The 27,024-nt window shown below is 52.0% G+C and overlaps 1 protein-coding gene across 1 annotated transcript in view; it reads right to left on the reverse strand.

Moving 5' to 3' along the window:
- SORCS2 (sortilin-related VPS10 domain containing receptor 2) overlaps nt 1-27,024 on the reverse strand; it is a gene marked incomplete at its 5' end in the record, with an annotated part of 563,000 nt that overhangs the window by 58,876 nt on the left and 477,100 nt on the right. The window contains 4 exons of the mRNA XM_011935447.1: nt 5,359-5,538; nt 14,745-14,834; nt 17,510-17,628; nt 20,527-20,591. Coding sequence (XP_011790837.1) covers nt 5,359-5,538; nt 14,745-14,834; nt 17,510-17,628; nt 20,527-20,591 — 454 coding nt within the window. The remainder of the gene's footprint in view (nt 1-5,358; nt 5,539-14,744; nt 14,835-17,509; nt 17,629-20,526; nt 20,592-27,024) is intronic.

Consider the following 27,024-nt stretch of genomic DNA (forward strand, 5'->3'; position numbering starts at 1 on the left):
TCAGGGCTAACCTGGTCCGTTTCTCAAGGTTTCCTAAGAGGCCCATGGCAGTGACCCAAACATATTCAAGAGTGGTTACTAAGTTGACCTATAAGAAACGTGCAACTGTCGGCAACTTCACATAGTTCAACCGAGTGGTTTGCTCCCAGAGAGGGTCTTTTCCTGCAAGCTCCTTATTTCATGGAGGGTTTTGACTCATATTTATCAAGATCCACTAGTGTGGTGTGAAGAGGCACAAGAACGCCCACCACTTGTCAAGGCCTCCTGTGTTCCAGGCCACAGACTGTTTCTACACCTGTATATGCAGCCTGCACCATGGGAAACCGAGGCTCAGAGGGGGTGCCACCTGCCCAAAGGCCCATAGCCAAAGATTCTAGTTAGGATAGTAATGGCCTACAGTTATTAAGTGCTTCTATGTTACAGGCACTGAGCTTAATACATGTCCTCTCACTGAATTCTCACAACTCCAGCAGGTCCTCAAGGGGAGAAGAACAGCAGCCATGATGATGAAACCAGAGGACTGGGGTCTGAGCTTCCTTCAACTGCTCTAACAGATGGTCACAAACCCAGTGGCTTCAGACAACACACATGTATTCCCCCACAGCTCTGGAGGGCAGAAGCCTAGCATGCGGCCACAGTCAAGTGTCAGTAGAATCACATTCCTTTCTGGAGGCTCCAAAGGAGCATCCCTTTCCTTGTCTTTTCCAGCTTCTAGAGGCACCGGCATTCCTTGGCTAATGGCCCCTTCCTTCATCTTCAAAGCCAGCAATGCTGCATCTCTCTGACCATGTTTCCACCATCACATCTTTTCTATCTCCTGCCTACCTCTTCCAATGTTAAGGACCCGTGTGCTGACCCTAGGCCCCTCCAGATAACCCAGGTCATCTTCCTGTCTGCTGACAAGCAGCCTTAATTCCATCTGCAACCTCATTCCTCCTCTACCACATAAGGTAACATACATGCATGTTCTGGGGCTTGCGATGTGGCCATCTTTGAGGGGGGCACTATTCTCTCCAGCACAGTCCCTCCTCTGACCCCCAAGGATGCACATCAGTCTTCAAGCAAAATACATTCACCCCATCAAGGTTTCCAAAGTTCTCATCTCATTACAGCATTAATTCAAAGTCAAAAGTCTCCTCTAAATATCACCAGGTCAAAAGCTCCAAATCTTCTCATCTAAGTTGTCTAAACCAGATGTGGGTGAGCTCTGGGTAAAATCCAACTGTGGAGCTGGGAAACTAGCAAACGAGTTGTGTTTCAAAGTGCAAGGTTGGGGCAGGCATAGGGTGGTAGCTACAGATCTTTTGCCTCCCACTGACGGCTGTGGCTTGTTTAGGTTACCCTGGGAGTTGGCTCTCAGAGACTCCGGGCTGCCTTCACTGGATGTGGGAGTTGGCGGGCAGGGCAGGCTCTTTTCCTTGGGACCCACCAGGTCTTATCAACACAGGCAGGCAGAGTTAGGAGCCAAGTGGATCACACTGTGAGCATCCTCCCAGAATTTCTAGGGGACGTCATACGTGTGGCAAATCCATGCACAGAGCATTCAGCTGCCAGTATTATCTGCATAGGATGCTGTAGTCTAGGGGGTAGCCTTCCTCTCTGCAGAGGAAGCTTCACTGATGGTCCTGCTGGGCGGACAGTCTCAGAGGCTGGGATGAGCCAGCTCCTTCTTGCCCCTGTGGCATCACTCTGTCTCCTGGTCACTCGACTTGATGACTGCAGATGGGGTCCCTGGCCCAGATCCAGCTTCTTTGTGAGATGCGGTACCAAGTGCAGGCCCTGCAGAAACCCAGGACTCCATGTCACAGGGGTCTTGAGTTCCCTCCAGACTCTGGCCTTGGTCTGCAGGAGATGAGCTGCCGGGGGCTGGGAGAGGGCAGAGCGTGTGCATGTGTGTGAGCCTGTGTCTGTGTGTGAGTGTGAGTGTTGGCTACAGATTGGCTGCAGACAGGTCCCTCTGTGCTAGACTTCGGAGCAGCCACACACCCACCAAATGGCTGCACATCCTTTGCTGTGTGGTCTGGTGCTGAAGGGAGGCCCGGGGAACGTGCCGCAAGTCTTTGTGTCTTACAAGCTCATAGAACCCCGACAAGGCAGGCAGGACGGGGACCCAGGGACATCACCCAGAGGGCTTCTGCCCTGCCCATTGCTTGGTGGAAATGCTTTTCTGCTGTCCTCTGGGCAGGTAGAAGGCTGATTTGCCCATGATGGTTTTTGTTATTGGGTAATTGCCATTTTATATCCCAGCTGGGTCTCCATGAAAACGCTCAGCGATAAATAACATGGATCCAGATATAGGCCAAGGCCCCTGGGTGGGTGTGGTTGGCGGAGCATTAGCTCAGAATATCAGTGTGTCGCTGCATAACTGCCCATATCACAGCTGTATTCCTTCCTGTGTCTGCTGTAAAAAAAAGTGCTACAAGTTGTTTGGCTTCAAACAGAAATTCATTCTCTTGGAGGCCAGAGTCCAAAGTCAAGGCGTGGGCAGGGCTGTGCTCCCTCTGCGGACCCCAGGGAAGGATCTTTCCTGCCCCTTCCAGCTCCGTGCCTCCAGCCCTCCCTGGCCTGCGGCTGCAGTCTCTGCTTCTGTCCCCACGGGGCCTCTCTGTGAGCCTGTGGCTCCTCTCCTGTCTCGGATAAGGACACTTGTGATTGCATTTAGAGCCCCTTGGATAATTTGGGATGATGTCTGCTTGAGTCTTTCACTTCATGATGCTGCAAAAATCTCTTTTTCAAATAAGGTCACATTGCAGGGCCCGGGTATTAGGATATGGGCCACCATTTCGATGCCTGTTTCGGGGTCGCCATTCAGCCCATTGAGATGCCTGCTGCCAGGGCTCCTTGGGGGTAGGGGACAGGGCTATATTCCCTAAGTCCCCATTCATAACCCAAGCTCCAGCACAAGAGGAGTCCAGGAAAGATTTGCTGTCTTGCCTCGAACCTAGGTTGTGCCCCGCAGGGGAAGAGATCCCCGCAGCCTTCTGAGGCAGTACCTGGCTGTGTTATTTGCACCAAACATTTTTCCTGGATGTGCTGCTGGGTGCACAACCACCACGACAGCAACAGTACTGGCCGTGTGCAGTGAGACTCAGGGGTCAGCCCCCACGCATTAATTATCCCTGATCCCCAGAAAGGGCAAGTGCTGGGCAAACAAAGTGAGTCCTCACTTGGAACCAGGCGCTGCTCTGCCTATTCAATAGGCATGACAGCCTTAAAACTCACGGCAATCCTGTGAGGAAGGTGCTGCTACCATCCCTGTTGCACATAGGGAAGCACAGAGAGGTTAAGAAACCCACCTACGGCCACAGAGTAAATACATACCAGTTCACGGACCTGACCCCGGGCAGTCAGGCTCCAGAGCTGTCCTTGTAACAACCAGCTGTGACCCACGTTTGATGGTTTTCAGAGAAGGGATATCCCTTGGGAGGGCACCCAGGGGGCGGAGAGCGGATGTCACCTTGGGACCGGGCCACTGCAAACCTCTTCTGGCTCCTTGCTTCCTCTTGCCTTGAGGTTTCTGTGTGTGGCTCTGAGCTCCTTCTGCACCTGGCTAACTCCTGCTCAGCCTCTTCCAGGAAGCACTCCCTGACTTCTGCCCCAGGCTGGCCAACTGCCTCTGTGCTGTGTCTTCAGGCCCTGGCACTCTCAGTCAGAACTACAGCTGGGAGCCGTCTTCCTGCTTCATGAGGGGTGAATGGTGCATGTCATATCCAGCCTGTGTCCCAAGGGCAGGGCCCAGAACATGGCATGTGGTGGTGCAGGCATCACAGATGCCTGTGGACAGGATGGCCGTGGAGCCCCACCCCACCCTGTTCTTGGCACCCTTCTCATCCCATCATCACCCATCCACTGCCTTCCAGAGCCACGTCTGTGCTGGACCCAGTCCCCTCCTAGAGGCTCACAGGGCAGGGCCTTTGGGACACTAGGGGTGGGGTTGGGCGCTGCCTGCAGGGGGCTTTTGGCAGTGAGGCTGTATCTGCATCGTCCGCTGGGGAGGTAAACCCTGACAAATGGGTTATCATTGCAAACAAATGATTCCATTTGTGACTTTCCTAGGGACCACAGTTCTGCTGCTTCTGGCAAGGGAGGGATGAATGCTGAGCCTGGTGCCTCCCACTCACAAGCCCATCAATGCCACTGCCTGCCCAGCATCTACTGGCCACCTACAGGACACTCCCCCAGCCTGCGTCAATGGGCCACTTGGGGGTGTCCTCACAGGCAAGAGGAAGGAGCTTGGAGGTGAACAACTGAGAGGGGTCCCAAGACGAGGGCACCAGGCTCAGAGCAGACAGGTGGTTTTCCTGCTTACGTCTGGGTCTGCCTGGGCAGGTCGTTTGCCTTCTCTGAGCCTCAGTTTTCTGACCTGTAAATGGGCCTGGCCAGGGCAGGGCTGCTGCAGGGATCCAGGTGGAAATGGAGCAACAGTGGCACGATGTATGGGGCATTCTCTGGGGTCAGTGGAGGCTCATGCGGGAGGCCCAGGGGGGACCCGGGAGGGCAGCAAGGAAGGTTCCCATCTGAGCTCGGATGGCAACCCAGCAGGGGAGGCCAGAGCTTCATATGTGGTGAGAGAAGTGACAGGAGAGAGGCTGGAGGGTTGGATTCCAGGGAGACAGAGAGAGTGAGAGCGAGAGAGAGCAAGCGAGAGAGAGAGAGAGAGAGAGAGAGAAGAAAGGCCAACTTCAGATACAGAGAGGGAGAGGAAGGAGGAGATGAAGGGGCTGGGGTGGGGAGGATCCAGGGAGAGAGAGAGAGAGAGAGAGAAAGAGAGGCCAACTTCAGACAGAGAGGGAGAGGAAGGAGGAGATGAAGGGGCTGGGGTAGGGGGAGAGAGAGAGAGAGAGAGAGAAGGGAAGGCTGACTTCAGACATAGAGAGGGAAAAGAGGAGGAGATGAAGGGGCTGGGGTAGAGAGAGAGGGAGAGAGAGAGAGAGGGAGAGAGAGAGAGAGAGAGAGAGAGAGACGGGGCACTCAGAGAGAAGCACTGCCCTCAAGGGTGACCCCAGCCCAGGACTTCTGATGAGGGCTTGTGAGGGAGTTGGCAGAGAACACTCAGGCTGAACCCAAGTCAGTAAAATGTTATTCCCTCAAAGAATTCCATTCTTCTCATGACAAAAACTTGTACTCGATGATCATTGTATTTCAAATGTCCTCAAGAAGGAAATTCTCTTCCTCTAAAAATACCTATACAAAAGCCTCTTGGCCCGCAAAGCTGAAAATATTTGGCTGTTTACAGAAGATGTGTGCAGACCCCTAAGACAGCATTCGAGACAGGCAGGAGGGGAGGGAGAAGGAGGAGGTTGGGGGAGAGGGCAGGGGGTTGGCGGCAGACCCTGCCCAGATCCACGCGGGACCCACCTCCAGGATGTCGACGAGCACGCTCTCCTCAGCCTGCCGTGAACTGCGCACGTCCTGCAGGACCAGTGCGTAGCGCACACCGCGCGGGTCCGACTGGTACAGGTTGTAGGTGTCCGTCTGGTACCACTCCTGCACCGCCACGAACACCTGACTCTCGTCCGTGCTGATGATCTGCAGATCCTGTGGGGATGTGCGGGGAACGCAGGGTCAGGGCCAGGCTGGGGGCCGCGCGTGGGAGGAAGAAGGCAGCTGCACAGGCCTTGAGGGTGGGGAAGGCCTCGGGCTCTCCTGGAGCCAGTCTGGCCTGGACTTGCCTCCTGACTCGGCTGCTCTGGGCTCTGTGGCCTTGGACACGTCTCCTTGCCTCCCTAGGCCTCCATTTCCCCATCTCTAATATGGGGATGGCGTCAGGATGCTCTAAGCCGGGTTATGGGAGGGTGGCCCGGGGACACCTCCTCCTGGTCCCACATCAGGCTGTCTATCCATCCATCCAACAGTGGGGAGGCAGAGTTCTTCCTCCATGCACCCCCAAATGGTTGATTCCAGGGGGTGAGGGCTGGAGCCCCTCCCTCTCTTCCTATCCACAGGAACAGGTGAGTCTCTGCTCCCTCCTTCATTCAACACACATTTGGGAAGTACCCACTCCATACCAGAAACTTTCCAGCCACTGGATACCTAGAAAGGCCCTGAGTGCAGTGGGGAGCCAGGTGTGGCCTTGTCCTCTGCGACCTGCAGGGAGGCGTCTGTGGGTTCATCCACTAAAGCTTCGTTGTCCAGGGACACTATCCCCACCTGTACATGCTCCAACCTTCCTCCTGGTCCCTCTGTGCTGGTCCCTGCCAGCCCTGAGCCCTGGAGGCACAGTCTGGAGGGGGAGGCAGAGAAGGAGCCCCACCAGGACCCCATAAGGTGGTCTCAGAAGGTGAAAGGGCAGCCACGGCAAAGTCCCTAGCCTCGGTTTCCATTCGGAAGCAGGAGTGTTGGGCAGCTCTGGAGTGGACTCAGGGCAGTGGTCTTTGGGTTCAGCCCCAGGTTTTTAAACTCAGAAAGCAGCCAAAACCCAATAGAATAAAAAGGAAAACCAGGAATACCTCAGTTTCTTGTTTTCTTTTCTTGTCCAACCAGCACCAAATGCGTGTGGGAGGCATGAGTAAAGGGGTCTGAACAGGCCCATTTTGAAGCCATAACCAGCTTCCCTCCCACCTCTGTTCCTTTGCCTTCTCTCACTCTGGAACTTTATTGCCCTCTGAGAAGACAGTGCCAAGTTCCAGGGGCAGAGGACAGATGACAGAGGAGGGCTCGGCTGGCCCCACATATGGAGTCACCCCTCCTAACTACGGTGTGGCGCTGGCTGGGACGCTTGGAGATGCCTCCCTTCACATGTTCTCATCTGATAGGAGGACCTAAGGAAGGAGTTCGTTTTTTTTTTTTTTTTTTTCTGTATAATAACAGATCAAATCCCGAGTCTGCCTGGTAAAGCTCAGTTTTCAGTGGAGAGTGAGGAAGAAGCTGCCGTAGCAGGTGGCTCAGGGCTGGGCTGGACTCCTGAACGCTGAGGCCTGGCCCCTTCCCCTCACTGCCCTGCCTGTTCCCTGTGCTATGCAGTCCCAAGGGCTGTGCAGAAAAGGAGAGTGATGCTATTTTGCAGCTACCATGCAGCCCACAGGCAGAGAGGACCCCACAGTGGCAAGAGCTGCAGTCCTGTGTCTATGGACCGAAATTCAACACCCAGAAATGACTGGCACCAAGACACAGAACCAGGGAAGGATGACAGGGCAAGGTGCCAGGGCCTGGCTGTCCCCACATGTGAAGTGGGACCATAGGTGATGCAGAGCCCACGGAGGCACACGAAGTGCCCGGGGGCAGCAGGCCTGCGGCTGCTCTGTCCTCCTCACTTCAGCTCCTCCTTCCTCCCCACTCCGGGCCATGGGCCAGAATGCACCCTGTCATCCAGGCATTGGTCATTCTGCTGCCCAACTAAGGGAAGGCTTGTCCACCAGCCCGGGCTTTGGCAGGGAATTAGACCGTGCAGTCGGATTGTCAGGTAGCATGTGAGACTCCTGCAGGGGTGGCGGGGGGACTGCGATTATGGGTGCTTTGAGCTCAGGGGACTTGGTGTCAACTATGTCGTCAGGATTCAGTATTTACCGTGATTGCAGCAACTTACAGTGTGCCTCCTATGCCCCTGGGTAAATGTTTACATAACCTGGGTAAATGCATTGGGTAAATGTTTTCCACAATCTAGGTAACAAAGAAAAATGCATGAAGTGACTCGAGGTTACGAGCAATGCCCCCTAGAGAGACCTGACACCAGCATGTTCAAATGTTTACGTTTAGGCTTTCTCTCAAGTGTGATGCACATATTTTTTTCATGTGTAGTTTATAGTTTGCCCCTTTACATCATAGGCAGAGCATTGTCTCTGCCATTAAAATGATCTATAAACAGCACCTTTTTTTTTGTTTTTTTTGTTTTATTTTGAGACAGAGTCTCGCTCTGTCACCCAGACGGGAGTGCAGTGGCCGGATCTCGGCTCACTGCAAGCTCCGCCTCCCGGGTTTACACCATTCTCCTGCCTCAGCCTCCCGAGTAGCTGGGACTAAAGGCGCCCGCCATCTCGCCCGGCTAGTTTTTTTGTATTTTTTAGTAGACACGGGGTTTCACTGTGTTAGCCAGGATGGTCTCGATCTCCTGACTTCATGATCCGCCCATCTGGGCCTCCCAGAGTGCTGGGATTACAGGCTTGAGCCACCACGCCTGGCCCAAACAGCACTTTTAATGACTGCATGATATTCCATTTTGTGGATGGGCCATATTCCACTGAGCTGCTTCCCTACTGGGAAACCATCAGCGTTCTCAACATAACTGGGAGATGGTCATGAACGTTTCTAGACACAGATCTCTGGCTCTCTGGTTATTTCCTTGACATAAACTCCTAAGAAGGGAAATTGCCACATTGCAACATTTCGAAAGCTCTTGTTACCTGTTGTTAAATTGCTATCCTGAAAGTTTACATTAGTTCCTTCCCCACCAGCAGGAGTAGAGAGCACTTATTTTGTTTTACCTAGGCCAATATTGAGAACGGTCTTTTTAAAATATTTGCTGATTAGAGATTTATAAATAACAGGCAATTTTTGCTTCCTATTGCATTTACTGTCTTCTTTGAGAAAAGATAGTAGAGACATTTTGATATTTTTAAACGAAGGATGTGAGACACATTCAAATATACATCTAGTGTATATGATTGTACATATTCGTATGACCTGGAGAAATATGCGGAAGGGAACACCAACCTTGCCGATACTTGCTATTAGGTAATTAGGTTTGCTTGTGAGTAATAGAAACAGGAAAAAGCTCTCTTTACTAGAGAGCTCTAAGAAGCCACACAGGACAATTCCACTAGCATCTCACTGGCTAGATTTTAGAAGCATTGACCACATGTAGTTGCAAAGGAAGCTGGGAAATGCAGTCTTTTAGCTGGAAAGCAATGTACTAGCCAAAGTCTGTGGTTTGTTGAACTAAGATGAAGGGGCAGAATGGATATGAGGGGTATCCAGGACTTTCAACAATACCTCCTTGAGGAATGAGGAAATGAGATGGTCAGGGAAGGGAGGACTGGAGAGGCAAGCAGGTAGAAAGGGTATCTAGGCATATACATAGTGTTGTTTATTATGTACATAGTATTGTCTATTATGTCGAATTATAAGGTAAATAGATGTATTCTTCCATTAGTTGTAGTGAATGCATTTTAAATAAGTAATTTTGGAAAAATTTAAAAACATTTTTTAATAGGCATGATGGGAAATTTCTCCATAGATGTTTATATAAAATTCATGAAACAGTCTAATGAACCAACACCTTCATCAAATTCTTTCAGCACTTTGAATGTGTCAGCTCACTGCCTGCTGAACTCTGGGGTTCCTGATGAGACATCTGTTGATAATCATATTGATTATTGCTTATATGTAACAAGTAATTTTTCTCTTGCTACTTTCAAGATTCTCTCTTAAGAGTTTCAATTTTTGGCCAGGCATGGTGGATCATGGCTGTAATCCCAGCACTTTGGGAGGCCAAGGCAGGCAGATCACTTGAGGTCAGGAGTTCTAGACCAGCCTAGCCAATATGGTGAAACCCTGTCTCCATTAAAAAATATAAAATTAGCTGGGTATGGTGGCAGACACTTGTAATCCCAATTACTCAGGAGGCTGAGGCAGGATAATTGCTTGAACTCAGAAGGTGGAGGTTGCAGTGAGCTGAGATTGCACCACTGAACTCCACCCTGGGCAACAGAGGGAGATTCTTTCTCAAAAAAAAAAAAAAAAGAGTTTCTGTCTTTTGACAATTTGGTTTTGTGTCTTGGTGTGGATCTCTTTGTGTTTATCCTTCTTAGAGTTTGAATTTTTAGATATTTATATTCATGTTTTTCATCAATATAAATTGATGGGGGAGTTTTGGGCCATTATTTCTTCAAATAGTCTCTCTGCCTTTATCTCTCTTCTGTTCCTTCTGGGACTCCCACAATCATATGTTGGTCTGCTTGATGATGTCCAAAAGCTCCCATAGACTGTGTTCACTTTCAATCCTTATTCTTTCTGCTCCTCAGCTTGATAATTTTAATTGTCTTATCTTTAAGTTCTCAGATTCCTTCTTCTGCCTTTCAGTTCTGTTTTTAAATCTCTCTAGTATTCTTTTCAATTATTCTTTTTAGCTCCAGAATTGTTTTTTTTGGTTCCTTTTTATTTTTTCTATCTCTTTATTGCTATTTCCATTTTGTCCATACATCATCGTCTTGTTTTTCTCTATTTTTCCCTTCAGTTCTTTGAGCCTCTGTAAGACACTCATATTAAAGTCTTTGTCTAGTAGATCTGCCATCTGGTCTTTCTCAGGGTCTTTCTGTGTTTATTTTTTTTCCTTTGAATGAATCATACTTTCCTGTTTCTTTGTATGCCTCGTAACATTTTTATGTCAAAAACTGGACAGTTGAGTCTAATGTCCAATTAGATTGGACAATAATATGGTAACTCTGGAAATTAGCTTGTCCCCTTTCCATAGAGCTTGCCATGTTTTGTTCTTATTTTTGATGGTTGTAGGCTATCTCTTTACCAAGGATCAGCCGTACATGTAAGCTTAACATCTTCCTAGGCCTTTTCTGAGCCTCTGCTTTTCCCTGGGCATGCATGGTGATTTTCTAAATTCTCCCATATATATAGTTGGTTTTGAATGTCTGGGTCCCAAAAGGGAAAAGGGGGAAAAATAAAAGAGAGTAAAACAGGCTGTGACCCTTTAAATCTCCTGGAAGCTGTTTCAACTCATGGTGATTGCAACAGTGGCTGCCTGTCTGGGTATCTGCACGTCTGTCATCAGAAGCAGTCAGTAGTCAGAGCACAGATCCTCCGTATTCGGAAGACAAGGTCCTTATAGCACCCCTGCGCCCTCCAGCTCCTTCAAGCTCTGTGCCTGCTGCTCTAGGGATACATGCACATTTGCCTGCCATGAGGCTGGAGTGGGGGATGGGAAGCCTCTACCAGGCTAAGAGCTGACGTTATCCAAATTGACTTTGATATGCCACCCATGCCTTGCCCTGGAAAATGCAGGCTCTAAAATACACTTAAGAATTCCAAAGCAGTTACACTGGATGGGTTCTGCCAGTGCCATTGCCATCTAGGTGGGAAGATGGATTCCTGGGGCGTCCTGCTCTGCCATCTTACCTGATGTCACTTCTTTCTTTATTCATATGGTTTAGAAATTTTATTTTACTTTAAATACATTTATGGCAAATACAGGAATATTTCACTTTAAATTTGCTTTTACCCACTGTTATGAATGCCTTTATATAATTGATAGTTATTTGGATTTTTCTTCTCTTTTGTCTGTTTATAGCTTTGGCCTATTGTTTACCTCTGTCAGGGAAACGGAATTTTTTTTTTAAATGATGACAAATAAATAAGCAAAGGATATTGACAAATATAAAAACAGCCCACCCTTTACAGTTTTCACAGACAGGTAAATTAAAACAGCAGGATGGTATCATTTATACCCTTTAACATAGAAGGAAAATAGAAAACAATGGCAAAGCTATGTTGAAGCTGATCTGTTCCAACTTTGTTGGTGACAGCAGCCCAGCTTGCCCAAGCAACTAAGCTACACAAATATTTATATCCTTTGTTCTGAAGTTCTTCTTAGACTTTAACTTGAGAGAATTAAAAAGAAGTACCTGTGGGCACACATAGATTCATTGCAGCACTGTTTATAATGATAAAAAAATGGAAACAACCCAAATCTCCAAGCAACAAGAGTCTGGCTTAGCTCAACGAAGTACAGTCTCCTCAATAGAAAGCTTCACAGTCATTTAAAGTAAATATCACACATCATTCAAGAAACAGTCTCATCTGAGACTTTCACAGTCTATAGTGTCCTGTGAAAGCAGGCTGGAGACCCGGGACTGCTTGTAATTCAGCTACATAAAAGCCCTTTTGCATATGGCTGAGGAATGTGGGGAGACCAAGAATTGGCGGGGGAGACATCCGGTGGATGGGGTGAGAGGTTTGCAGGTGAGCCCCCTGCTCCAATGTCTATGATTTTCATAATGTTAATTAAGCAATTAAAAATATAAAAAGAAAAAAAAGAGGGGGTTGAGTCTGTGGGAAGAGGAAATAGGCAAGTTACAAATTCACCATAAAACAACAACATCTATGAGGAAATTCAATTAGCCACTTCTATGAATTGTTGATGGGAAACACTGGGCGGGCTGCTGTCCTGACCTGGGTGGAGAGGAAGCAGGCTGGCTGGCTGGGCAAAGGTCTCAGCTACATGAGATGTGGTCTTGAGGACCCCGGAGGGCTCTGGGGGCCCTGTTCTCCTGACAGCAGCCCAGCTTGCCCACTTCTTGATGAGGAAGTGATCATCATCTTCAAATGCTGGTCACTGGGTCCTGTGTATGGACCCCTGAGGAAGGACATTGACAGTCACAGCACATGCCACCTGCCCTGGATAAGTCCCTGGTCTTCCCTTGAAACTTAATGACATGAGGCTGGGTGTGTGTCTGTCACTGCTGTGAGAGCCTCTTGATTCTTTTCAATGACCTCCAATTTCCGTAGAAATGGAGGAAGAAGAAAATCAGGGTAAAATGCACACTGTTAAGGGTCCACAGCGGGAGACACGACCTGGTGCTTCCTGCAGATCTCACTGACATCACATCTGTAGGTCTAGGGAGCAGAGGTTCAGGGAGCCATCGCTCAAGGTCACAGAGGTCATGACTTACAGCCATAGGCTCCTGAGAGCACCCTTGGCAGCAGGCTGACTCCTGGCCCAACCACCCCAGCCTCCAATGCTAGAGGGGAACAGAGAGGGTCCCTGTATGGGCCTAATTCTGGGCTGTGCACTTTCCTCTCCCCAACACCAGGACAAAATGCCCAGGACACAGGAGCTTCTAATGCTGTAGCCCCCAAAAGTCAAGGGAAGGCTTCTCAGATGCTGAAAAGGTCCCTCGCTCCAGAGGGACAGACACCTAGTGCCTTTGCCTGAAATGAAACCATTAGCTTTTAATTTACATACTCAGCCAAGCCTGGCGTTCAGTCTATTAAGCTCACTCCTTTTTTCCTTTTCTTTATTTTCCTTTTATTTATTTATTTATTTTTTTTGAGGCGGAGTCTCGCTCTGTCGCCCGGACTGGAGTGCAGTGGCCGGATCTCAGCTCACTGCAAGCTCCGCCTCCTGGGTTTACGCCATTCTCCTGCCTCAGCCTCCCGAGTCGCTGGGACTACAGGCGCCCGCCACCTCACCCGGCTAGTTTTTGTATTTTTAGTAGAGACGGGGTTTCACCGTGTTAGCCAGGATGGTCTCGATCTCATGACCTCGTGATCCGCCCGTCTCGGCCTCCCAAAGTGCTGGGATTACAGGCTTGAGCCACCGCGCCCGGCCTTTTATTTTTTTTCTTGTTTTTTAAAGAGAAGTTTTTAAAAGCCCTCCTAGACTTTTCCCATTTCTGGCTCAGGAGAGGTCTGAGGGTGTCCAGCGCAGAAGCTCCCGTGGCTAAGCACTTTACAACAAGCCACAGCCTGGGCTTGGAGGGCCCAGAGCCGCTGGCCCCTGCCACTCCACTCTCACTCTCTACCCCAAGGTCTTGGCTCCCGCTCTGCCCTCCTCCCGAATGACTTTCTCCCTTGCTCTCCTCAGAGCTGCCTTGGAGCTTCGGATAAAGAGTCCCTCTCACTCCCAGCCCCAGAGGGGCCTCCATAGCTGCCTGGCCTAAATCAGTCACACATACGACCACACCCACACACACAAACATGTGAGCATACACACACACACACGCACATACACACTCATACACATGCCCTCCATCACTCTCTGTCTCTCCCTCTTGTTCCCTTCTTAGCACAAACCACAACCTGTAATTATTTTATGCATTTGTCTGTCTACTGGATCTCCTGCCTGTTCCCTGTCTGCAAAGCCCACGGGAGCAGGAGCCTGGGGCTTCTGATTGACAGCACGGCCTCCTAGCACACATTCTGGTTTATATTTGGTGCTCAGTAAATAAATGTGGAGGAAGGGAAGGTTCATCTGCTTCTCAACTATGCATGTGGGACAGAGATCTTCAGAAGGTGTCATCCCAATGTCCTCAGGAGGGAGGTGTGGCGTGAGGCTGGGCTGGCTTACCCGGACCTCAGTCTGAGATCTGCCTTTGTTTCTAACTAGCTGTGTGATCTCAGACAGGTTACTGCCTCTCTGAACTTCCATCACCTCCTCTGTTAGGTGGGAATAATATATTAACAGCAGGGAGAGAGGCCCCAAGGCAGGGGCAGGGGCAGAGTTGGGCAGTCCCCAGCTCCCCTGGTCCCCCTTCTTTGCCTTCTGAAGCAAGAGAAAGGCAATAGCATTAACTGAGCACCTACTGTATGCCAGGCAGCATACTAGGTGGCTGGAATGCGGAGGTGAGTACAGCAGAGATCATCTCCACCCCAGCAATGTCAGAGGAGAGCGGGAGATGGACACTGGATGGAGGGGTCCCTGGTACCCTGGGCACCAGCAAGGAGAAGAGTGGGATGGGACCAGAAGACAGAGGCATGGGCTCGCCTGGAGGGCCATTAGCAAGCAATATTTCTCCTGAAATACCACACGTGCAAGAGTTCCAGGGAAAGATGAACCAGGCAGAGGGAAGAAGCTGGCAGAGGCCTAGGATGAAGCAGGGCACAGCTGAGTCTGGAAGGGCTGGGTGGGCTGGAATGGAGCGTGTGAGGGTCAAGTGGCTGGAGGAAGCGAGGCCACACTGTTCTTGTCCATCCCGACCTGGAACCGCCAAGCACCTGTGTGTGAGTCCTGCTGCCCCACGAGTCAGGATAGGCTTAGGGCCTGGCCACGGGGCCAGGCAGAGTGGGGAGCACCTTACCTTTGGCAATGCATACTTCGGCAGCTTCATCAGGACAAATTCATCGCGGCGATAAGAGACATAGTATTTTGTCCGGTTTGCTGATGTTACCTAACCGGGGGAAGAAACACAGCTTTGAGAAGCTTGATTCCCTCTCCAGCCAGAGTCTCATGAATGGAAAACTACATATTATATTCAGCAAGTGAAAATGCCCTTTTACTTTGCTTATACCTGTTCTGCTTGAAATGAGCAGACTCCTATTCATCCTTCAAAGCCCCACATCAACACCCCTCCTCTGGGAAGTCGTCCTCTGCTTCCTTCAGTCACAACTAACTTCTTTCCCCATGCTCTCTCTTTGCCTTGTTTCTCTGCATCCAACTTATGGAACAAGGTGGAAAAAGTTCCGATGGAGAAGGAGACAGACCAAAGATGAGCTCATCACCAAAGGTGACCACTGAACTTCGAGGCATGACAAACAAAGCCGGCACCATCCTGAGTGCTTTTCCCGGGCAGCTCATTTGATCCCATAACAATCAACCCCATTAACTGTGGCTGTGGACGTCTGTTCCCAGAGACAGAAAGGCCCCTTCAGGACAGGACTATGGCAGGTCTCTGATCACAGAGGCCACGGATCCTCACTGCCACGGAACCGGAGGTGCAGCCTCCTGAGCCACCAGCACCGCCACCTTGTTTGTGGTGAGGTGGGGCTGGAAGGGCTGAGGTTTCTCGCATCCCAGCGCAGGCTCCCAGATCCTCTGAGAAGCAGGGTGGGAGGAGGGAGGAAGGGAGAGGGCAGGGGAGGCCTGGGCTGGGGCAGGGAGAGCTTTCCTCTGCAGTTGTTGAGAAAGATGGAAACCAGGATGGAAACTGGATGGAGCCAGTGGCCCCCCCTTCTCCTGCCCCTTACAAACAATGTCGCGAGCACCAACACCAGACAAGCTCACTGTGACCTTGTACAGAATGAGACCGCCTGAGACCACCCCGCGATCGGGTCCGAACACAGACCAGACATGAATGTCGTTCAAACCTCCAAGATGCCCAGACACCCACCCTGGCTGAGATGAGCGAGGGCTGCTGCTTCACAGCCCGGCTCCTGCCTCCCCTGAGGCTCCCGCCCCACCAAGTCTCCCGCCCCCCCGAGCCTCCCACCTCCCCTGAGTCACCCCTCCCTCTAGAAAAGATTGAGACGGCTGATCCTAGCAGGACCTCATGTCCTCACATCCCCCAATCCAGAGTCACGCCCAGCTTCCTTGCAGCCCCCACAAATCACCTCCTGCAGCCCACACCTGACAATCAGGCCCTTCTAACCCCTCGGAGACGCTCAGGTTCCCCAGGGCATGTGTTCCCCCTTGCTGCACTGAGCGACAACCCAGCCTGCTCCTCCATAGGTGAGCTCCGGGGGTCTTAGGCTGCAGGGCTTTGACAGGCCAGCAGGTCTAATGTTTAGAAACCAGTCAACATGGGAGATGGTTGCCCAGAGAGCTGACACTGTCTTTGCTCTAGTACTTAGTGAACATCTGCAGAAATGTAATGCTAGGTGCTGGGAAAGCAGGTGGTGGGTTCAGACCTAGAACCCAGTCTCAGTTTGCCTGAGTCAGGTGTAGAGACAAAAGGAGTAAAGGGTACGGAATGACACAGTGGGACCTGGGCTGTGACGGAGGAAGGCACAGGGCTGGGGTTCCTCAGAGGAGGCACCAGTGAGCCTGAAGTGGAGGCAGAAGACTTTCTGGAGGAGGAAGTGCATGATTGAGTCTTTGAGAAGGAGCAGGAATCAGCCCACGGAGAAGCGAGGCACAGCACAGGGAACAGTGCGAGCAAACGCACAGACTGAGGATCAAAAGCCAGGGGCTGGGCTCAGCAGAGAGCAGTGGAGACTGGGCAGGGCTGAAGGTCAGTGCTGGTGGCGGCAGAAACCTCTTGTCTGGCCTGCTTTAACGGTGGGGGCTGGGATGCCCACGCCTGCCCTGGCACCTAACTCCATGGTGGCCCTTGGCACAGAGTGCAGAGTGGGGAGCTGGGGTGATCAAGTGTGGCTGAGACAGGGCAAGGAGGCGGCTGGGGAGCACGGAGGGCCTTCTGGGGAGAGGGCACCCAGCAGCTGCCCTCAAAGGGCTTTTTTTGGGGAAACTTTGGATTTGTTTTACAGGATCCCAGAGGGCAGAACGGACCCAGTGGATGGGAGTTCGATGAATCAGATTCTGTCTCAGGGCCAGAAGAAACAGGCCAGTGACTGGGGCTACTCAGCAGAGGGCTAGGCTGTTTCAGGGATGCTGAGTTCCACATCCATGAAGGTGAAGAAAAGCTGGATGGACTGGTTGTGTGCTAGAGTTTCTGAATTAGCTGGGACCACATGGCTGCTGAGGGTGTGCCCACTTGTGACCTGAGGGCACAGGCAGCAGGGTCCTGGTCACAGGGCTGTGGGCAGCCGGTGCCTGGCGGCCAACAGCCGGGACCAGAAGCAGTCCTGGTCAGTTCCAAAGTCACCAATAAAGCCAAATGGGGCTAAATGGGCTTAGGTTTGGGGACCCCAAGTGGCTGGGAGGTTCATGGTGACCAGAAGGGAGGTGAAGCCTCCGTGTCCCTGAGCCCCATTGCTGGGTTTGCGGGGGCTTCTGCGGATGCCTGTAGCCACAGCTACAGTCAGAAACCGTGACCTGCAAAGTAACACTTGAAAGTGAAATATTCGTTTTATTGCCTCTTTTCTGAGCGATTCCATTTTGGCCACAGGCCGCTCGTCCACCACGTCGCCTATTGCCAATTTCCCAAAGCCCCGGAAGCAACCTTACCTTAAAGAAGATGTAATCGTCCTGCACAGTCAGAGACCCGTGGTCAATGGGGCCTGGGAATGGGGCTGCCAGCAGCTTCTCGGAGCAGTTGTGGATCGGGCAGGTGATGTACCGAAAACCTACAGGAGAGAGGCGCCGGCCCAGGCAGTCAGACTCCAGCCGGAGCCAGAGACAGCCCGAGACATGTGCTGGGCTCCATCCTCCTCCAGCACCACTGCGGTGCGGCTTCGTGGGTTGAATTCTAAAGGCCACGGCGATGACACCTGCGGCCGAGGGTGTCATCCTGGACTGTGGGCCACCTGCACTCTGACACGAGCTCCTTCAACCCTCCGGAAGGTGTTCGTGCTACTCTGGAGCCTGCCGTCCCCTGCAGGAGGGGTCAGCACAGCTGACGGTGGGCACCTCACCACGCCGACATGCACAGCCCCCACACCCTCCTGGTCTCTCACACCTAAGCCGGGGTGAGGGCGGGTGGGGTTCAAGGGTTCTTTTCCCCAAAATTTTAAGCAAATGCTTCCACCCTTTTCCAAATGTTTATGGTTGAGCGATATTGAATGCATGCTTTGCCAGGGAGCTGCTGATTTTAAGTCCTTCTGTTTCCCCAGGGCAAATTTATGTGGAGGGGCTGGAGCCTGGAGGCCTCAGGAAGTTCTGCGTTCCAGCTTTTGAGCCAGGAGCAAGATTTATCCAAAGAGATCAAGGGAAGGGCACCTCCTCCTCCTCCTCTCCGTCTTCCTCCCCCTCCTCCTCTACCTCTTCCTCCTCCTGCTGCCTCTGGCCCTGGGTGATCCGGCTGCATGGAGAATGGTTAAGGGAAGGGGTTTAGGGACCAGAAAGGCCTACCCCTAAGCTCAGCCTCAGGTTTCTGCACTAAACAACGGGGTAGGCCTACCTGTTCGGGCTGTTCCAAGGAGGCGGAAGGCAGTGTACACAGAGGGTACATGGGCAGCAGCGCCAGGCCACTGCCAAGCCCTCCTGAGCCACGCCCATGTTCCCTTGAAACTGCCTGGTGTGCCCTGCGTGCAACACTGAACTTCCTACAGCTGGAGATGCAGCAAAATGACTAGCTCAGGGACATGCTCAGTTGACAATCTACTCACTCACTCATTCACTCGCTCACTCATTCACCCACTCACTCACTCATTTACCCGCTCACTCATTCACTCGCTCACTCACCCTCTTGCTCACTCACTCATTCACTCACTCATTCACTCACTCGATCACTCATTCACTAACTTGATCACTCATTCACTCACTCATTCAATCACTCCTTCACTCATTTACTAACTTATTCACTCACTCACTCATTCACTAGCTCACTCATTCACCCAATCACTCACTCATTCACCTACTCACTCACTCACTCATTCACTCACTCTTTCAATTACTCACTCATTCAACCACTCATTCAATCACTCATTTGCTCAATCATTCCTCACTCACTCACCTATTCACTCACTCGCTCGTCCCTTCACTCACTCACTCACCTATTCTTTCATTCATTCCCTCACTCACTCACTCATTCATCCATCCCACCATGGTCAGGCTCTCAGTGTTCCAGGCCTAGAGCCAACACAACAAACTAGGGCCACCTCTCAGGCTGATGAGTTGTGTGCTGGGTATAGTAGCCCTGATGATAGCGCTTGCCAATTTCTGTGGTATACACACTCCCACATGGGCATGCAGGAGCCACCGAGATGAAATTGGTGAACATGGAGTTGAAAAGAGCTGTGAACAGTGGGCGCTCACGGTCCAGGGCCAGCTGAAGCTCTGGAAAAGGCAGACAGCTAACCCTGACAACGTGGTGTGATGCGGGCAGTGAGTCTTTCTCTCTGCAGCACATGTTATTTTGCAACATTTTGCCCAGTGGGCTACTCAGGGGCAATCCTGGCATCTGGCTTATTCATTCAGCAGCCTTACTGGGGACACAGGTGATCAGTGGCCCCAACTGGTACTCGAGGAGCTCCAGGCCCTGGAGAGTGTGCAGAGCTGGGATGATGGAGCCCAGCAGAGATGGCTGGCAGGGTGTGTGAGGTCAAAGGTAAGAAATTCCAAAAGGGAGAAGCATTCCCAGTAGGGGTGGAGAGAGGTGCACCAGCGAGGACCTTGTGACCCCAGGCAAACCTGGACTGCCTCTGAGCTGTGTTGTCCTGGTGATCAACACAGAACAGTAATAGTACTGGCCCCGCCTGCCTGAGTGTGGCAGGGTGGGGGTGGGGAGGGGTGAAGGCCAAGCCTAGCAACTGACCCTGTCCCTGAAATTTTAGCCATGGGGACCACACCCAGCAGCTGACCCTGCCCCTGAAAGCTTAGCCATGGGGACCACGCCCAGCAGCTGACCCTGCCCCTGAAAGCTTAGCCATGGGGACCACGCCCAGCAGCTGACCCTGCCCCTGAAAGCTTGGCCGTGATGACCCCATGTTGAGAACTCTGCCTTCACTGATTTCATGTCACTATCCATTTCACAGGCCAGGAGACTGGGGTGACTGGCCTCGGGCCCTGAGGTTGGCCAGCAGCAGGGCTGAGAGCCGACGCCTGCATTTCTGTTCTAATGGTGACACACCCTGGCTCAGGTGATCCTGCACAGAGGATGTCTCTGCGGGGACTCAGCTGCTCCGCCCTCCTCAGAGCACCCTCCTGTCACACAGCATGCACGGTCCTGGGCAGGAAGTTGGCTGGGTCCAGGTGGGCAGGCCCGTACCCCCACCCCTGCCCCCGACCTCCACACTTCGCACGTGCCGGGGGTCGGGGGCTGAGTGAGTGCCAAACACTCAATGCTCGGAGCCAGAACAAATCGCCCTCTTAATAGACTTTTCCACTGGAGTGGAGCTCCTTGACTTCAATTCATCCCCAGCTGGAAAACAAGCACATTTAAAATCATGCCACATCGAGACGCAGTGAGGCCGGCTGTGTAGGGCCAGCCACTGGGGACGAGTGAGTGAACGCAGGCGCTGCCGAGCTGTGTCGGGCGCGAGGTGACTCGGGGATACCTGGTGCCCGTGCACTGCCCGGCTTACCTCCACCGAGGTCCTGGGCTTCCATGTGGACCAAGTCAGGGTCAGCGTCCACCCCAGACACAGCCCTGGAAAAGAAGAGCCGAGACTGGGGTCGGGAATGGAGTCACTGTGCCCATCCCCCAGCAGCTCCCCACACCCCATGCAGCCATGTGGCCTCCCTGGTTCTGAAGCCACACTTGCTCTTTGGGTCTGGAGGGCAGCACCTCCCCGGGACTCCACCTGCTCCTGGGATGCGTGGAGCCTCTGTGTCTTCCTTGCATGAGCTGAGGGGGTTGGGTTTCTTCCTGTCATGGAAGTGCCTGTAAAAGACCTTCTCCTTCATAAGAGACTTTCACATCGCTTTTTCGTTTTTGTTTGTTTTGTTTTATGTTGATCATCTAAAATGACTGCAGGAGGCAGGTAGGCCTGGGACTCCCATCCTATCCTAATTTTAGAAATATGGAAATTGTGGCTCAGAGAAGCAAAATGACTCTCCCAGAGCCATACAGTGGTAAGGGCTGACCTGGGATTCAAGCCAGGCTCACCTGAGCTGTTGCTCCGTCTCCTGCTTCCCATGACCTGGTCAAGTGTGCCCTTGGGAAGATTCCTCTCTCAGCCATCGGCTCTCCCCTAGTGCTGCCTCCAGGGACTGGCCTGAATCCTTTCATGAGAGGGCAAAGGCTCCAGCGAGAGGAACGCACTCCCTACCCCGTCACTTGACAGTTTGCACCAGGCTGTCCCCACACACGGGCCTGGACCATGCGTTGTGAGGCAGGTGCCTTCATCTGCATTCATAGGTGACCCCACCAGGGCCAGGATAGGCCTCTGACTTGCCTGAGGCAACGTGGCTCAGACCAGGGCAGGCCCAGGCTCCTGCCCAGGTCTGCTTGATCCCAAAATGCATGCTCTCCTCAGACCCCACACACTGCCCTGCTCACAACTAAGGCCTTCTCCTAATGCCACGAGTCCAGATGTCCCATCTGTTATGGGACTCTGCCTCCTGTGGGGGTGGTCCCAGCTTCAGAGAAGCCGTGATGGAAATGCGGGAGTTTTGCCAAGTGGCTGAGTTCCATAGACATCTCTAAGAGCCCGGTGGGACAAACCTACTGTGTACAAGGCCCGCTGCAGGCCCTGGGGACAGAGATAAAGGAGACACTGCAGTTGTCCTGTGAACTCCTGGGTCAGGACACTCAGGCTGGGGCTGTGGTTCTCCTACTCCACCCTCAGTCCACCCATACCCCATCCCTGCCCGACTCCTCTCCCCATTTCACTGCCCTGCTGGGTGAAGTCTTTAACTGGGTGGGAGGGGAGGGAGAAAGCTTCCGTCTTTAGAGGCAAAAGCCAGGTCCTGAGTCTGTGCTGCACACAGCATGTCACTTGAACTCATTTAATAGCTCTATTTAGTGGCAGGTGCTCAGGTACAGGGAATGTCCTAGGTGCTGCAGTTGCCTTATCTCACTTACCTTGAATGATCCCAAATGGTTTGGTGATACCCATTTTACAGATGAGGAAACTAAGTCCCAGACAGGTGAAAACAGATCAAAGCTCATACACCTAGCAGAGCAAGATCCACTACCCAGGTGCTGCCACTCCCAAAGCAACATCTTTTCATCACACAGGTTGCTTCCTGGCTTTACACAGCATCGTGCATGAAATAATGCAGTGAAGGGATAGTGGTGGGGAGAAGGAGTGCAGTTGCCCCACCCTCAGTGCAGAGTCTCAGCTGGAGTCTACACCTGCCCTGGCCCCTTTGTCCAAGGCTCTCCCCTGTGCTGTCACAGACTGTCCACCTGCATGGGGCTGCCTGGAGGTGGAAAACCTCACTTGCCCTCTTGGACACTCTCCCCTGGCTTTTCCAGTAATTACTCTGGCAGCAATTCTGCCTTGAATGTATACAGTACTTGTCCTCTCAGTGCTGAAGAGCCAGCAATGACAGGGCAAAGGCTGCTGCTCAGGGTTGGCAAGTCTGAAAGCCTCGCCTTTGAGGGACATCCAGCCATCCATTCACCACCTGGCTCACAGGGGTTCTGTGAGGGGCCAAGCCTATGAAGCACCTGGAATGAGGCCTGAGAAGGGACAGAAGACATGTCCCACGGTCACAGCTCCACAGGCTGGTCCCCCAGGGAAGGCAGGGATGGGGTCCAATTTTGATGTCACATCCAGCATATGCCTGGCTCCCAGGAGGGGAGTGCAGATTTTTTTTTTTTTTTTTTAATGAAAGAAACCTTAGTGAGGATCTGGTCCAGGGTTTCTCAAACCAAGCATCACATCCCATCATCTCCCAGATTTCACCATCTCCACGTGCCCACTGAACTGTCATCTACCTGCCACTTTCTTCACACTAAAAACTTCCACCTGCTTTAGCCTTCTGCGAAGCAAGACTCCCTGGGATCTCCTGGATTTGGCGGATTTGTTGTCACACACATCCCAACTAACATGACTGTTAAAGTCGCTTATCCATTTACCACACCAGTCCCTCTCATGGACCCTTTGCCCAAGAGCAAACTGAGTCTCAAGACGAGGAAGTCACTTGGTGTCAGTGGCCACTCAGTGCTGGGGGCAGGAGCACCCCCATAACCGACTTGCAAGTCGTGGAGATGTCTCAGGCAGAACGCCCAGTCCCCCTGTGGCCTCTCCCCATCACTGACAGTTTCCCACCCAGACTTGGCCCCATTTGCTTCCTAAACTTCCTCCCAACCTGCCTGGTACCAGGATCCCCATTTGCCTCACCTTCTTCAGGGACCAGGTCCACCCAAGTGGCCCCAGGTGGACAGGGGACATCCATAAATTGGTTTGAATGGTACGGACCCCACAGATGTGCCATGTGGCGGGAGCCAGCTAGGACTCCCCCGTAGTCTCTTGAGATTTCAAACACAGGGGCACCAGCATCAATCATTCTGACCCTAGGTAAAGAGCTCTCCCTTTCAAGGTGGAGTGTTGATTTCGGCTTTTGTGAATAGACCGTTTGTAACCTCCTTGGAAAGGAGGTCTCAGGCCTGACATTGCTCTTTCCTGAATACAGACAGGCATTGTTCCCTTCAGCAGCAGACCCTCCACCAGCAATATGGAATTTTAGCCTCATCATCCATCATCTGTGAAGCAGGGCAATGACACCTGCGGGCACAGGCTCCCTCTGCCCTCACTCATTCACTCACCCACTCACCCAATCACAGACTCACTCACTCACCCGCTCACTCATTCAGTCATTCACTCACCCAATCATAGACTCACTCACTCACCTCCTCACTCATTCACTCAGTCACTCACTCAGTCACTCAATCACAGACTCGCTCAGTCACCCACTCACTCATTCACTCACTCACTCACTCATTCACTCACTCACTCACTCATTCACTCACTCACTCACTCAGTCACTCATTCACTTACTCAGTCACAGACTCATTCATTAACCACTCAGTCACAGACTCACTCACTCACCCACTCACTCACTCACTCATTCACTCACTCATTCACTTACTCAGTCACAGACTCACTCATTCATTTAATCACTCAGTCAGACTCACTCACCCACTCACTCACCCACTCACTCATTCACTCACTCATTCACTCATTCAGTCACTCAGTCACTCATTTGCTCAATCAGACTCACTCATTCACTCACTCAGTCATAGACTCATTCACTCACCCACTCACTCATTCACTCACTCACCCACTCACTCATTCACTCAGTCAGTCACTCAGTCACTCAATCACAGACTCACTCAGTCACTCACTCACTCATTCACTCACTCAATCACAGACTCACTCATTCACTCAGTTACATTCACTTACTCAGTCACAGACTCACTCATTCGTTTAACTACTCAGTCACAGACGCACTCACTCACCCACTCACTCATTCACTCACTCATTCACTCACCCACTCAATCACTCATTCACTCACCCACTCACTCAGTCACTCACTGAGTCACTCACTCATTCATTCAGTCACTCACTCAGTTACAGACTCACTCACCCAGTCACTCATTCACTCACCCAGTCACACACTTACTCACTCGGCCACTCACTCATTCACTGAATCACAGACTCACTCAGTCACTCATTCACTAATTACTCACTCACTCAGTCACTCATTCACTTACTCACTCATTCAGTGACTCACTCATGCACCCACCCACTCATTCACTCACTCATTCATTCACTCACTCATTCAGTCACTCGCTCACTCATTCATTCACTCTTTCATTCTCTCAGTCACACACTCAGCTATTTACTCGTTTATTTACTCATTCACTCATTCATTCATTCTCTCACCTACTCATTTATTCACTCACTCATTTATTACTTCACTAACTCATCACTCACTCAGTCACTCATTCATTCCCTCACTCACACTCAGTTATTTACTCATTCATTTACTCACTCAGTTGTTACTCATTCACTCATTCATTCATTACCTCACTAACTCATCACTTTTATGTAAATGACTCATTTACGTAATGAGTAAATGACTCAGTCATTTACTCATTCATTTCCTCAGTCACTCACCCTATAAATTCATTCATTTACCATGTTTGTTCCTTTAGTCTTTGCTCTGAGCACTTCCCACAGCCATTTCTCAGTGTACTGGCAAAGGCCGTGGGCTAGACACTGGTGTACAGGTGGCCTGAGGCCTGGTCCCTGCTCTAGGCCCTTCAGTCATGGGTTTTGAAGACTCTCTTAGACTCTGCACTTATAACATCTCAGATAGAGCCCCACTCCCCGCAGGAAATGGCAAGCCTGACACACAGGCCTTCTTGCTTGTCAAGGTCTCCACTGCTTAGAAATGGCAGGCCTGTGAGATGGCCTGGGGCAGGCAGTCCTCAGAGAGTGAGTGTTTTGGGGGAGGTGGGAACTGACTTTCACCCCATTTGTGCTGAGGGCAGCTCCAGTGCAAATAGTTCTGTTAAGCCCTGAAAGGTGTGATAACCACGGCTGTAGTGGGGAGACCTCCACCTCTTCCTTCTATGGACAGAGGCCCTGCCACCCCGTGCCCTGCACCAGGCCCTGGAGCTAACGGAGAGGGAAGCTGAGGCTTTCCCTGGGGGAGTGTGGGGCTCAGCAAGGAGGCAGATGCAGGAACACCCGGTGAAGCCCAGGTGGTCAGACCACCCAGTAGAGTGGATAAGGGCCACAGGCCACAGCCAGAGGTGGACCGAGGCTCAGGGCTGCAGCTTGGGGGCAGCAGGACCTAGAATGTGGGCCCGAGCCTATCCGAGCCTCACTTCCCCGCTGTGACATGAGACCTAGATACATGCCCGAGCCTCAGTTCTTCCCTGTGATGTGAGGGGGACCCTCACGGGCTGCCGTGGGGATGCCATGGAACAGTGCATTTGGAGCCTCCATGCACTGCCCAGGGGACACTCAGTATTCAAAGCAGGGTGGCTGCGGGGCAGCTGCTGTTATGATTCTGTTCTGGGGTGTGGAGAGACTGAGGGCGGGTTGGGTGGCGGGGAGCAGGCGCCCGAGGCCCTACTCAGAAGGCAGCAGGTATCAGGGCACCTGGAGCTGCTCCCTCCCGCTTGCAGGCCCCTCTAATGAGCTTGCTGTATAGTCTCGCAAAACGTTAATGAGGCAGCTCAGACAGGACACAGGGCTTTGGCAGTTCCCGCTGTCAGTTCAAGGACAAAGAGCTCCTTGGAAATGCTGTCCCAAACAGCATTATTCACCGCTTACAAGGGGAGGGGGCATCCCCACCGCTGTCACCACGCTCCAGGAGAGATCCCGGGGCCGTAGTGGCCAGTGTCTGCTGTGATTCCCTCGAATAACAGCAGGGAAACTTGGGGGAGGAAACAATTTGATTTGCCTGAGATAATAACATGTTTGAATTATCGCCAGTTTCCCTCCGGGCGCTGTGGGTCGGTTACTTTCTCTGGCTGGAGAGCTGCCCATGAACCCGGCCTGGCCTGGGAGTGAACAGAGCTCTGCCAATTCCCTAGAGCGACCTGGCTCCGATGTCCCACGTCCTGGCTCTGCTCCCCACCTCTGTGAGTGCTTAGGCCCAGGCGTCCCACCGCAGGGCAGCTCTGGCTCCTGACGGTTGACAGCAATGACAAGGCCAGTGATGGATGGCGGTGCTCTGGTTTCCAGGGGAAGAACCGGGCCCTCCTGTGGGGAGCCCGCAGACAGACGGCCGTCGCCTCTCCCCATGAGCCAACGGTGTGTACAACAGCAGTCGGCACTTCCAGAGGAAAAAGCCTTCCTTCAGCCTGTGGGGTGGCCAGGACGCCAGTCTCCTGCCACGGTCTGCATGACATTACAAACGGCCCTTGCCCACTCTGCAGCCAGCAACTTGAACTTCTTAATAATTTTGTCTTTAATTGGAGCTTTCGAAGGGAAGGCTGAGGGGGCAAGAGAGCATATATAGGGCTGATAGCCCAGGTTCCCTCTCCAGCCCTGTGCCCTCAGAACGGGTAGGAAGCCCTTTCCATGTGTTTTTCTGTTGAAGAGATCGGGCTGTGGCCTGTGCAGGAGCCTGTGCAGGGGTCTGTTCCACACGTGGGATAAGAGAAAGGCTAG

The sequence above is a fragment of the Colobus angolensis genome, unplaced genomic scaffold (genome assembly GCF_000951035.1).
Source record: "Colobus angolensis palliatus isolate OR3802 unplaced genomic scaffold, Cang.pa_1.0 Scaffold143, whole genome shotgun sequence".
Classification (NCBI taxonomy): Eukaryota; Metazoa; Chordata; class Mammalia; order Primates; family Cercopithecidae; genus Colobus; species Colobus angolensis.